The 13,892-nt window shown below is 34.1% G+C and overlaps 2 protein-coding genes across 2 annotated transcripts; both read right to left on the bottom strand.

Moving 5' to 3' along the window:
* Positions 1–2,060: 2,060 nt before the first annotated feature.
* On the bottom strand, positions 2,061–6,574 carry LOC118056796 (magnesium transporter MRS2-2). Its single transcript, XM_035069153.2, has 11 exons — positions 5,974–6,574; positions 5,856–5,885; positions 5,482–5,635; positions 5,210–5,331; positions 4,036–4,110; positions 3,242–3,469; positions 3,099–3,143; positions 2,944–2,988; positions 2,827–2,856; positions 2,574–2,693; positions 2,061–2,490 (listed from the first exon to the last, which is right to left on the bottom strand). The coding sequence occupies exons 1-11, from the start codon at positions 6,220–6,222 to the stop codon at positions 2,404–2,406; spliced, it is 1,185 nt and encodes a 394-aa protein (XP_034925044.1). The 5' UTR covers positions 6,223–6,574; the 3' UTR covers positions 2,061–2,403.
* A 1,172-nt stretch (positions 6,575–7,746) lies between these two features.
* LOC118056790 (protein transport protein SEC23 G) lies at positions 7,747–11,261 on the bottom strand. The gene is made up of 2 exons (XM_035069141.2): positions 10,285–11,261; positions 7,747–9,668 (listed from the first exon to the last, which is right to left on the bottom strand). Exons 1-2 carry the CDS (start codon positions 11,005–11,007, stop codon positions 8,004–8,006), a joined length of 2,388 nt encoding a protein of 795 aa, XP_034925032.1. The 5' UTR covers positions 11,008–11,261; the 3' UTR covers positions 7,747–8,003.
* Positions 11,262–13,892: the final 2,631 nt, after the last annotated feature.

Raw genomic sequence — 13,892 nt, 5'->3', positions numbered from 1 at the left:
TACTAGTTCTTCAAAGGTAACCACTAATTTCAAACATTGTTCACCAGTACTTATCAACAGTCCGCCTCTGAGATAACGAGAAATCCACATTGGTTTCTAACTCCCACTAGTGGCCATCGTTTTCTTTTTCATATTTACGTACAAAAGGTGTCACATCAACATTGGATTTCTATTACACAAATAAACAAACAAAGATGATGATTATCGAAAATGGTCACCAGAAGTTAAGATGCTCCAGCCATGGTGGTGGGCTCAGTGTTGTCATTGAGCTAGCCAGCTACCTGTGAACTGTGATTTTCCTCCGGTCCTTGTACCTCTCCATGTCATTCCTATCTCCCCTGGCAAGCTGGCTTTACCGGGCAGCATTTGGCAACGCAATACCCATATTTTGATGCTCCAACTTTCCTGGCCATAACAAGGCTCTGTGACGTGTCAGATATTTTCAGCTCAGCTGGCAGTGCTACTGTGTTGCCTTAAGAAACATGAAATAGACGCCGCTATCTGGACAAGTTAGTTCTCTGTGGGATCTTGATGCACCTTGATTGATTTGCCAGAGGAAATGATCGCAGAAGCACTGTATGATATCACTTCCGATGATCCTTTCTCGTTGTATTTCTGGCGCATGGGCCATGCACGAGTAGGTGCCGGCGTAGTGTTGCTATTAGTTTTATGACTCTGTATATTTCTAGATTCATCCTGTCCAGTTTTAGAGAGATCATAAACAGATAGAGAGCTAATTAGTTTTCCTCTGTCCGACTTTATAATAAACAAGAAGTTATAATTACTTGTAACTTAATCGATCTTCGTAATATATAGTTTACACAAAGTAATTATTGATTTTTCATGGTTTGGGAAACGATATATATATATATATATATATATATATATATATATATATATATATATATATATAACTTGTTTTTTATGTTATTTTTTCTTTATTTTAAAAAACATAAATAGTAATAAATAAATAATATTTAACTTTTTTTATACTATAAGTTTTAATTAAGGATCCAGGGTGCCTTAGTGACGTTGTTGTTAAAAAATAATGATGCTCCTAATCAATTCATATGTTTTTTTTTTTTAATTTATTGTAAGCACTTAAGAACATTGTCATACAAAATAATAATTATTCACTATATTAATTCAATAAATATCATGATTTTTATTTTTTTTAACACAATTCAGCAATGAGTGAAGTTTAATAAACGCATTATAATATGTTTAAGGAGAGTACTAATCATTAGCTTTTTTATTAATTAATTTATTTTGATAAACTATAAGGACTAGACGATAATTAACTCAAAAGGAAATAATCAATTAGGAATAACTTATTAGAATGAATTTATTTTTCTTTTCTAGGTGATTCATCAATATTCATACAAGCTCTAAATTAAGGGAATCACCAACACGGTTTCCTTGGGAGATCGATCGAAGCTGTGATCGCTGATATTAATTAAATTCGATCCAGCAAGAAACACCAAATATATGTATCGTTAATTTTGCAAGCAGGAAAGCGAACTTAATTAGCTACAGATTAAGTTGCCAAATCTGCTAGGAAACGCTAATTAACCCCCTAAACTGATTCAGATCCCTTCCTAGACGTTAATTTTGGTAAATATCTAACATTAGCAAATCTCCTACGTACAGAGGCCAAGTTTGATTGAATGGAAACGGAGGCATTTAGGTAAAAAAATTAGATTTAGAAAGAAATTTAGAGCTATCTTAATAGTGATTGATTTTTTAAGTATTTTTTTAAATATATTAAAATAATATATTTTGTAACAATTTAAAAAACAAAAAAAAATTTAAGTTAAAAAAATTTAACTTTTTCCAAAAACATTTTCCAACAAAAAAAATAAATGGAGCTTTAAATTAATTTTTTATATATTTTTTCTAATGGTTTTATTTTAATACGTTAATATTAAAAACATAATTTTTTTTTTTTATATATTTCCAAACAAGAAGTTAAACACCCACACTGATGTGAGGCGATATATCACCCAAAAAACTTCTTACAAATTCAAATTCCCCTACTCTATAATGCTTCATGTCAATCATATAAAAATATCAAGTCATGTAGAGTAGATATGTAAAATTATGGCAATGATTACATCTTAACAAGTAAAATACTGTATGCAATTTAAAAAAAATTAAGATTCACTATCATGGGCAAAAAATAATTAAAACGCATATCTAAAAAATCTGAATGCGGTTTTACAATTTCCGCTTCGGATGCCTTTGATCCAGGATTTGACAAATAATAAGAATTTGCCATGGTCTGCGGGCTGAACCAAATCTCGGTCTCAACAGGGATGCATATGGGAGTGAAGAGGGAGGTAGATAGAAACTCGACCCTCTGTACAGAATCTCAAGACATTCCCATAGAGAAGATGGGACCGTTCAAGATCCAACCAAACCCTTGTGGCGAGCGTATGTCATTAGAACTATGAACAAAGACGCACAGAACACACCTGTGACAATTACCACCTGGGCAATACCAAAAAAAAAAAAAAACATGATTCACCAAATAAAAGCAATTTATAACCAGGAGCTAAAAGTATTCTGCCTACCCATTTAAACATGTAGCCATGATTGTCATTCCATGTATATGGGATGTTCATGCCAAATATTCCAGCCACCAAGGAATATATGGATAAACAAACAGTCCCTGAACTCAGAAAGAGCTCTAACTGCAGAAAAAAGTGAAAAGACACGACATGAACAGCAGGTCAAAACACATAGACAATCCATATGTGTGTTGCGTGTGCTTGCTTGTGAGTGAATGGGTCCCGATACAATTCACAAAGAGAAATTCGTAAGCACCTGAATCAGCTGATTTCGATGATTGTCAAGCTGCAGAAAAAGGATGCATGAAATTAATTTAAGAAAACATGCATAAACAAGAAAACAACCTTTAGTTTTCAATTTAACATTGCCTACCTGAATATTAATGTAATCCTCTGTGTCATCAATGTACTCTCGCAACTGCATATTTCAAAATGCAATTAAAAACGATGGAAATAGCCTTGTGATTCTGGCCATAATGTGTGTGCCTTTTGTGGTAAAAAAAGGAAAAGTAAATAAAAAGCACATACCGTTGTCAATTTGTTCAATGAGCTATCAATTTGCATAAAGTAAGCCTGCAAAAATTCATCCATTTTCAAGAATAGGCCCTTTGTCCCAATTAAAATTAAAATAAGCATCTAAAATGAAAGGTAAAACACGTCGGAAACTCTACCTCTAATAACATTTCAAGCTCCTCAACATCATTCTCGTCTCCACGAATTGTTGCCACACTTGCTCTACTTGCTCTAGAAATTTTTGAACCTATTGTTGGGGAAGCAGGAAACCAATTTGCACCACCAGAGACACTTACTGGTGAAGATGCACCAGCCAGCTTTCTTGATAGGTAAAGGTCAGCCATATCATCATCATCATCCAGTAACTGCTCAAGTTCATCTCGCACCTGCAATAAATTGATGAGAATATCATTACCTATCACATTTGCAATTTAAGGGGACAGTTAAGCATGTTATTTTTTGTTAATGTTCGGCCAGGAAAGTTTTTTTCCAGTCCCTTCAGCAAATTCACAAACTAAGACCTAACTTATTTGTTATATAGCAGATTTCTTGGGCCAAGAACCTCCCAGCTGGATGTAGATTTACATAATCCCTGAATGAGCGACATCCTTAGCTACATGTACTTCTTGCAAAGAACATTACACTGTATATGAATCAGTTGAAACTGCTATTATCCAAAAATGCAAGTTGTTGGAGTGTATCTGCTAAACTGTCAGTCAACATTTTCTGTGACAGAAGACTGAATCCAGTACAATTGGCCTAGAAGATTGCAACATCAGAGGGCACTGAATCGTTCCCAAGTATTATGATCTAAAGCAACACAAGGTCCTATTCTCATTTATTACATTCAAATATTTCAGTCTCCTGAACATATGAAATGACTAAAGATGCTAAAATGTTAAGTATTTTATACTGAAATATTTTGCAAACACCACCAATGTTATACACTTACCTTTTGTACCCGAGCAGTCAGCCTCGTCATTGCACTCTTCAATTTACGAACTCTATCCAAATTTCGGCTACTAATCTGCCCATTTATAAAGGGGAAAGGAGAGAGTCAAAATAGTGACAAACAATGCATGCAGGGTTCTGCATTTAAGGTAAAATTAACTTTATCCAGCCTAAATTTTGCCTTGAACGAAGAAAGAAAAACCTCAAGAGCAATGGAATTAGAACACGCAGGGTTCTGTTTATTCAGTAATTTATTGAGTTCAAGTTGTTGAATGCACAGTATATGCACACAATTACAAAATAAATTTTAAACTGGAAGGAGCACATAAAAGATAACACCACTAACAGTGATAAACAAAATCCCAACTACCGGAAGCTCAAAATCAACTCAATGAAATACCAAGTATAAGAAATGGAAAAATTGAAAGATAAGATGACACCATAAAGAGAAAAAAGCAAATATCCACCATCTCTTTATCACCATACATTGGGATCCTCCAAAACCTTGTCAACCCTTAATTTGTTTAGGGGGGTGTTTGTCAAAATTTCACCCAGCCAGCTTTATAAAAGGATAAAAGGAGCAACATCATTGATAGTAGCAATCGGAAAAATAAACGAAACTCAACAAAACATTTTAACAAAATAAATAGTAAAACTCACCAACTTAACTAAATAAAACACCCACAGTTAAATTCAGGAAGAAGATCAATCTTCCAATACAATTCCTAAGGGCTACGCCTAAGAACACAAGTACAAATCTATGAAGTCAAAATCTCAAAGATGTTCTTCCAACCAGATCAAATATGCATCACACAACGCTATTGCATTCCTACAAGGTGTCAAGAAGCAGTTAACAGCAACTATGCCACACTACCATAATCGAAATGGTGGAAAAACCACCACAGCAGTCAGAAAAAGAGATACAGCACCATTGAAAACAAATAGTGTTAACCAGTAAACACACAATCGTGCAATAGTCACCATAGTTATCTATCTCCCAAACAATATTTTTTTGTGATTTTACATTATCTGTTGCAAGTTTTTTATCCAATTCCTTAACCAGGATGTGGCAGGCAGATTTCCCTCTCTAAGGAAAAATAATCAACAGAGGTAAAAGGAGGAGATTATTAAATAATAAAAGAATACTAATTACAAGGGAAAAAACAAACACTTACTTTGGAGGTGAGCTCATCTAAAGCAGGATAAGCAGCAGTCTCTAGCTCTGTTGTACGTGCAGCTAGAAAACTACAAATGGCTTCGAGGGCTACCTCCAAGGCACGGAATTCAAATGGAGACTCTGTATTGTACAACCCAGATCACTCAACAAGCAAGAGTTTTCTAGATGAACCAACCATGATGCGAGGCAAACATATTTGCAGTACCAGCAGAAAAAAAAACCTCTAATCTTAAATATCAATGCAAGAATGAATAAATCAATGAGGCATACCATCCTCTTCGCCAGCTTCAACATCCTGCTGTCCACCAGGGTATTCTTTCCCATCTCCTTGACCTTGACGAAATACACTTGAAGGAGGCAATCGCCTTTGAAGTTCCTCGACAACAGGAATAACATTTTCATCCAAAGGGTCTCGAAGCAATACCTATTCCAGTTTTAAAACGAAATAATCAAAGCTATAAGCATGATTTCTTTGAGACTTTTATTTTCTCCAAAGGAGGGGGATTATCAATTCAAATTCAATTGATCACTACCAAAGAACAATATTCACTCATTCAGCTATCAAAAAATTTAATTTCAAAATCTCAATTTTTTTTTTTTAAAAAAAAAGGCATGGAAAAAGAAAGAAAACAGAAGCCACAAACCTCCTCGGAAGTAATAATTGCCTTGATATGCTGCAACCATTCAAAACAAGCAAATAAGCGCAACAAAAAAATAAAGAAACAATTAGAAAAAAGAATCAAAATCTAAAAAAGAAGAAACCTCCAAGTTCAAAACGATGGCCCCCTCACGACCGAGAATGGTGGAGGGATAAGACAAGAGAGGGTCTAAAATTCGGAGATCGCGGGCGTGAATCTGAACGCGATTCATGATAGCGTGTTTGTCCGCATCGAGAATGGTTCCTTGTCCGGTAGCGTCGACGAGAATCCAACTCCTGGCAGGCTGCGCCTTCTTCTTGACGGCAGTCACCGCCAGAGGGTCCGCCGGCACCACGTACCCGTCCCTCGCCATCTCTCATCACCGTATCACATCACATCTCCTCCTCCGTCCGTGTCCTTCGCTTACTAATTTCTATAATTCTACAACCTCATCCACCCACCCACGCACCAGAAAGAATGCGTTTGTATTTATTTTACTCTATTTATTTACTATATAGAAAGAAAACAAAAAAAGAGAGTGAGCGGTTTGATTTGGGTGAGGGTGAACGCAGGGAAGGGGTGATTGGCGGTTGTGTTGATATCGAAAGAGATGAGATGATGGAGTGATCAATCAAGAAGATCAAGGATGTGAGACTGGGAGTGGTTTCTTTAATTTACACATGCTACGGCTGTTTGTTTAAAAATGATTTAGGAGAGCATCAATGCTGGTTCGACACGTAATTGACGGCCGGTTGCTTCCCTGTCGAAACATAAAAGAAAAATCTTAATAATATCAAATGATTAAAAATATAAAAAAATTATTTAAAAAAAAATAAAATTGAATCAACATCGTGCGCACCTTATAAAAAATAAAAATACATTTTCATTTTCTACTCCCTTCAGAAAACTCAAAAATATCTCATCACAATTCACATCCCTATTCCAGAGACGTTTGATGCTGCTTGCTTATGGCATGTATGACAAGTACACCAGCCATCATGGCTGCATTATAGACCATGATGATGGTGATGAGTAGATTTTGGCGCACCAATGGTGCCATAATAATAATAATAAGAAAATAATGATCTAAAATGCACAAAATACTGTTTGTTATTGTATTAATAATTATTTTTTAAAAAATGTATTAAAATAATTTTTTTTATTTTTAAAAAAATATTTTTGATATTGAGACACCAAAATGATTAAAAATATCAAAAAATTTTAATTAAAAACAAAAAAAAATAATTAAAAGATCAAGAGAAAAATAGACATTATTATTTTTTAGATTTTTTTTAATAATTTATTATTGACAGTTAGAGGGGAGGCAATGAATCAAATGATTCCAAAATAATTTTAAAACTCAACTCCATTAGAATTAAAACCAAACTGAGTTTAGAAAAAAAATGATATAAGTTGATTAGGTCAAAAGACCCAATTGAAACCCATTAATTATTTATTGTTTAATAAAAAAACATCATTTTATTTTATAAAAAAATAATTAAAAATGAACTGAATAATCCAATAATCCAGTCAAAACACGTGACCAAACCGGTTTTAAAACCTGTGCTCTTCAACATAATAACTACACTCCAAACCCACTCATTCAAATAAATATCAATATTCCCAATGTCAACAGACTGGGTATAATTTATCTAAATAAAAAATAATAATATTTGGTAGGAAGGGCGGCCCGTCTTACATGAATGAAATTAAAGCTGGTAATAATAAATCATATGGTAAAAATTATACTTGTACTATTGAGTAACAAATTCATCAAATTGAAAAAACATGTGCACTTTGCTGGAAGTATGATTTCTTCTGGTTCTTGTCATCCTACGTGGAAAAATCTCGAGAGACAATATGGTGTAACAAAGGAAGAAAACAGGATGACAACATGTAAAATCTTCAAAACCTATCGAACATCCACTAAAACACAATGAAAATTGAACAAAGCCAGCAAGAGAGTGCAAGTAGCTCTGCTTGCAAAGCACAAACAAATAATATTCATTGTACCCAATACAAGGTGCTTCTATTTCTAAATAGAAACAAAACCCTCGACTCGGATAAATTTATGTACAAAGAACTCTCAATCTCGTAATGTAGTTTAGTGGAAGAAACAGAAACGTGGGAAAAACTACACGACGCTACTCTTTGTTAACCCTTCACAGCCAGGGCCTGCAAATGATCTATAAAATCTTGCAAGCTCAAATCATCGGTAAGTATGATTTCTGACCCCTCTGTGTATGTTGAATTCTGAGTCACGGATGGATTCAACTTGGCTAGAAGAAACCTAGCTTGACTACTGTGTTGATCGCACTTTATTAGCTTGGGTGCCGGAACTCGTTCCACCATCACTTGCTGTGCATCAATTTCAGGAGCTTCCAAAAGCTTTCTCAGATTCTCATGGTTTGGATCTTTGTGGTAACCAAGCTTTTTCCACTGAGCAATCTTGGACCCATAATGAATCACCACATGGAAGTAGGAATCAAAGAGCAAAATAACGTCGGCAAAAATGGAGCGAACATCTAGGAGCACAGGAACAGGAGGCCCATCAAAAGAGTATTGAAAAAGTGTAGGTTGTATCATGATAAGGGAACCCACTACCCCTTCACGGTTCAGCATCAGGCGGAAGAATGCAGTTTCATCAGGGGTACAGTTGAAAACATCTATGAACTGGGACCTCCTCAAGTAATACATGAACTGAGGGTACAGAGAAAAGTTTGATGACAAGCGGAAGGAGGACGGATCTTCCTGGATATAGTCTCCAAACTTGGAAGCAAAGCAAATAAGGTCGTCATCCAGCCATCTTATAACATCTCGAGCAAAACATCTCTCTGCTCGGTAAATGGCTAGTCTGGCCATTACTGAAGCTGCTGTTTCCTGATCAAAACCAGCAGTGATTTCTGGGGACTTGTTTTCAACCCATCTTCTTGCAGCCGTCGTAACCCTTTTCCGGACTCCCATGTTCCCATGTCTGTAGCGTGTTATAAACTGTACTAAAAACGCAGACCCAGGTTCAGCTCTCTGTTCATCACATAATTCAAAGAAAAAAGCTATGCATGTTCTATTAGTTAGTGTACCAAGCTTCCACTTATACGTGCCACCCTCCCCAGTCTCCCGGTCACTGACTAAACTGTTCTTTTTCCGAAGAGAAACGCATGGTCCAAGCGCTCCACAGATTTTTACATCTTTAGTTGTCACCACTTCAATTGTTACATCAAAATACATCTTCAAATTCCCCTCTTCGTCTTGACTAAAAATTTGCCGCAAGCACTTTCTGAATTGATCAGACTCAAACAACTCCCCTAACATCATGAACCCACCAGAGCTCTCAACTGGGCCTTTTAATTCTGCTGCACCTACTTGATCAAGAGAACAAGCAAAAAGATCTAGGACAACAGATGCATCAGATAATCTCTGTGAAAGCTGATTGTAGAAGCTACAGGATTTTGAATAGTATGATGCATGACCATTAATGAGATCTCCATGAGTTCTGATGGCATTGCTAAGATCTGAGTCCACAACAATCCCTGGCCCCAAAGTTGCAGGTCCAGATGTGAAAATCATGATCCGAGAGCCTGTATTCACTGAGCATCCTTCAAGAAGTCCAAGTGCAACTGATATTGCAGCTCCTGTGCACCTTTGAGGGCGATGTCCTGGCATGACTACAGCTAAAGAACAGATTTCTTCAATTGCAGTGGTGATATTGAACTCACATTCAGATACAGGTAGCAAAAATCCCAGCTTTTGGATAACTGGACTCTTCCCAAGTTGCTGCTGCTGCTGCTTGGCGCTGTATATACCCAGAAATTGTTGGGTCTGCAGGTTCCAAGGTGAAAGAAAAACAGTGATTTTAAGTAAACACGGAATTTTTTTATTTAACCACACGCACGCGCATATCAAAATTGTTTTTTGATGATTTGTGGTATAGATGCAAAACAATGATACTCCACTTATCTGGTATCTAGGAAAAATGGCTAGTGTGGATCAAGCTATAGAGGTGAAGTGAACGAACAGTGCTAGAGGCAAGTATGGATCAAGCAGTATGATCAAATCCCATTCAGCTTTCAAGCAATGCAAGCATGTCCCTGAAAAGCATAAAGCTTGAGCCATCTAATTAAAACATAAAACCTCCAGCACAAGAGACTACACAAATCACAACAGCAAACTGCTGCTTAGTTTGGCTTTCCTAATCAGAAATTTTTATCAGTCATTTCAGAAAACAGTAATCCTTTTGTCATAAAAAATTTAAGTCCTTCCCAATTAATGCACACTTAATAAAAATTAACATTTTTGAAGCATCCAATAAATATGCACAAGACCCACTAAAACATACAATTGCACATGGAAACTAATGTCTAGGCTTCAAAAGATTAGAATCGACAATTTAATAAACACTCAAGTAATTCTACAATTGAATGTTTAATCCAAGTACCTGCTCTGACGAAACCTCACGTCCTCCATGAAACACAACAACCCTAGAGCAGTCAGAAAACCCCAAATCATAAACCCTAACCATTGCATCGAAAGTAATTAACCCAACCAAGGCATTCTCCGGCAACTGCTCAACAACCAACAACAACTCGTTCTTCACTGCCCTCAACTCCTCCTCGATCATACAAGCATCCACTACAAACACAAACACCGGTACAGGCCCCACAAATCCCCTGACCTCCCCACCAGCACCAGCACCACCAATGCTCCTCGGAGTCCCCGCGGACATCATAGACGACAATGACACATTAGACGAAGAAAACCCATTAGACCAACCGTAACCCAAATGCAAATTAGACCGAAATTTAGAATCAACCTTGTCAATTTTGTATTCTACAGTATTGTAAGTAGGAAAAAGTTCAGCAGGAAGATTGGTTTCGCCGATACCTGAATAAGAAATAGGGAAAGGATTCCTGTTGTAGCAGAAAGGACAAACCCAAATGCGAGACTGATAATCTACACGAGCATAAGGGTTCAAAACGGCAGCACAGCGAGTGCAGATTAGAGGGTCATAAGTCAGAATCGGAAGCTCAGTTGATTGCATCAGTGGAGTGCACATGATGCTAAGTGGGATTACAAGGGAAGAAACTTGGTTCTTGGTAGTTGGCCATGCGTTCCACGACCAACGTAGGCCCTCGATCGCCTCCAATTCAACGAAGTCCATTCCGGGGTGGTTGGATTTTAAATGTGGATCTTTGGGTTTTTTAAGGTGATTTCATGGAATGTTAGTTTTAAGAGGTAAAGAGGTTTTTGGTTTTTTCAAATGTCTGTAAATTTAGGATGGAAGAGAATCTTGGGATGTTGTGTCATGGAAGTAATGTCGTGTTTGGTTGCTGGGAAAGTCCGCCAAGGAAATGCAATTATATCGCATGGTTTGGTCGGAAATGTTTTGAGTTTGAAAAGTGGCCGATTGATTAGCAAGTGTTAAGGTGTAGCAGTGTATTTGATGGTATTTTTTAAAAATAGTTTTTATTTTTGATATAACACTTTAACCTAATTTAGAAATATTAAAAATAAAAATATTTATTTAATATTTATTTTTAATCAAAAATATTTTTAAAATACATATAAATACAATTCTAAACATAAATTGTATTTAAAAAAAGCGAATCACAACCATCCAACAGAAAAAAAATATCTACAATTTTAGCTTTCAAATTTACTAAGATTATATTTTTTTTAGTTATTAACCCGGTACCCTAATATCCTTTTAAAAAATGATACTAGTGTCATTTGAAGTTCTGACTATCCTTTTTAATAAAAAAATCAAACTTGTATTTTCATTCTTATAAAAATATAATAATATCTTAACTGCTAGACTAATATTTTATTAGAAAATTTACTAAGGCTTGAAAAATTTACTAATATTTCATTGAAAAATTTATTAAGAGTTAAATAGCTAGAAAATTGATGTACAAAAAAAGCTTGTATAGTATTTTCTCTACAAACTAAAAAATCCCTTTTCTATCTTTTTATTAGAGGTTAAATTTAAATAGTATTTATTTTTAATTTTAAAATATTGGTCTAATAATTAAACTAGACAATCCCTTTTCTATTTTTTTTTTATCATAGGTTTAATTTAAATAATATTTATTTTTAGTTTTAAAATATTGGTCTAATAATTAAACTAGAAAATCCCTTTTCTATTTTTTTGATTAGAGGTTTAATTTAAATAATATTTATTTTTAATTTTAAAATATTGGTCTAATAATTAAATATGTATATTTACTTTTATTTTATTTTATGTACTCGAGTTTTAAGGTTAGTTTTTCCATGAATGCGCTAAATTGAAATAGAGGATGTAATTTTTAAGATAAGAACGGAATTACTCTCACTGGATAAGCAAATTGAATTGAAGATATACTTTATTATCCAATAAATAAATAATATTAAGATATTGTAAGAATACTAATATTAAATTCTCTCGAAAAATAAATATTATAAACATTTTAATCCTGGCAGGATATCTAAAACGATGAGGCCTTTCACCAAGGAAAAAAAATGTAACTTTAAACGAGCAGGCCTGGATCTCTTAAACTTTTCTTTAGTATTGTTGAATCAGGGCCAAGACTTATTTATACCGACTTGCTCTACGTACATCAAACAGTATAGGAAGGATTCCGAGGAGCAGCCCAAACAAATTCGGACCGGGAGACTTTCGGTGGCCTTTTTTTTCATCATTTCTAGCAACGTTGTTTGCCCTTTTAGTAATTCACATTTTCTTTTGAAAGAAGATTTTGTGTGTATTTGGATGAGAGGTAATTTGTGTTTTTTATTTTTTAGTAAAAAATATGTTTTTTTAGTTTTTAAAAGTATGGTTTATACTTTAAAAAAAAACCATCACACTTCTAAGCAAAACTCACTCTTGTATTCCACTGCTTTTATGATTGTCAAGATTTTTAATAAGTTAGATTCATCATTTTCTAATTGTTCGCACATAAGTTTTTATGATGTTCAGTATCATCCTATTAATTATTTATGGGATTAATTTAATATATATATATATATATATATATAAAAAGAGGTGAGAGAGCATATAAAATCTATGATACATAAAAAAAATAATAAAGATATGTACACGTAGAAAAAAAAATTCTAGTTTTATTTCTTTATTTTTTTTAGTTAGAATACCGTTACAACTCTCCGAATAAGGTACCTGATGATGTGTAACTTGAATATTGAAACTATTTTTTTCAAAATGATGGATAGCCGAATTGAGTCCCGAGGGAGGTGAAGGCGAGCAGCTTTCATCACAACCTAAGATCTGATATATATTTTTTCTATTAAGCAAAAGAAAAGAAGAGGAAAAGGAAGAAGAAGAAACACCTTCAAAGCATATTTTAATATGAACTATACATTTCATAAAATGTTTCTTTAAAAGGAAATGGGAAAATGGGAAAAGGTTATTGATTTCCAGTTCTTTTTATTTCATTTGTTGATATAGTTAGATGAAAGGTTAATAAATCAACGTAGTGCAAGTGCATTTTAGATTTTGAGGTTAACTTCACTCCCAACAAATATATGTCAAATATATTTAAAAGTGTGGTTATAATTATTTTTAAAAATTATTTTTAATATTAATATATTAAAATAATCTAAAAATATAAAAAATATATTAATTTCAAGTAAAAAAAATTTAATTTTTAAAACATGAAAATAAGGCTTCTAATATCTCTTAGGAACAATTTGTCCATTTATCTCCCTAAGATAAAATAATTTAGGAACATGAGGCTGCCATGATGCACTGATCCACAAATAATAACAATAATAATAATTTATTTCTGCTTGAAACGCGTGCAAGTAGATAGAGAAAGTGATAGAATGATAGAGGTAAATCAATGTTAGTGTCCCCATGGAATTCAATTAAAATAGTAAAATAACACAAAAACACATCCATGGAGATGTCGCTAACCACACTCTCTTTTGTATTATTTTACTATCTCTTCTTGGAGCATTGTATTTTTTTTTAAAAAAATATATTAAGGTAATACTTTTTATTTTTTATTTTAGTATTAGCCCATTTAAATCATTTAAAAACACATGAATTTA

The sequence above is a fragment of the Populus alba genome, chromosome 8 (assembly GCF_005239225.2).
Source record: "Populus alba chromosome 8, ASM523922v2, whole genome shotgun sequence".
Taxonomy (NCBI): Eukaryota; Viridiplantae; Streptophyta; class Magnoliopsida; order Malpighiales; family Salicaceae; genus Populus; species Populus alba.
This window is presented reverse-complemented; position numbering and strand designations above follow the sequence as displayed.

Bases quoted from the DNA above. Each gene is read 5' to 3' on its own strand.
- LOC118056790 (XM_035069141.2), bottom strand. From the start codon at position 11,007: ATGGACTTCGTTGAATTGGAGGCGATCGAGGGCCTACGTTGGTCGTGG. The intron at 9,669-10,284 runs GTACTTGGATTA...TGGAACCTGCAG, and splicing joins GTGAGGTTTCGTCAGAGCAG to ACCCAACAATTTCTGGGTAT.
- LOC118056796 (XM_035069153.2), bottom strand. From the start codon at position 6,222: ATGGCGAGGGACGGGTACGTGGTGCCGGCGGACCCTCTGGCGGTGACT. The intron at 5,636-5,855 runs GTTTGTGGCTTC...AAACTGGAATAG, and splicing joins CAATTATTACTTCCGAGGAG to GTATTGCTTCGAGACCCTTT. The intron at 2,857-2,943 runs GTAGGCAATGTT...CTTTTTCTGCAG, and splicing joins AGGATTACATTAATATTCAG to CTTGACAATCATCGAAATCA.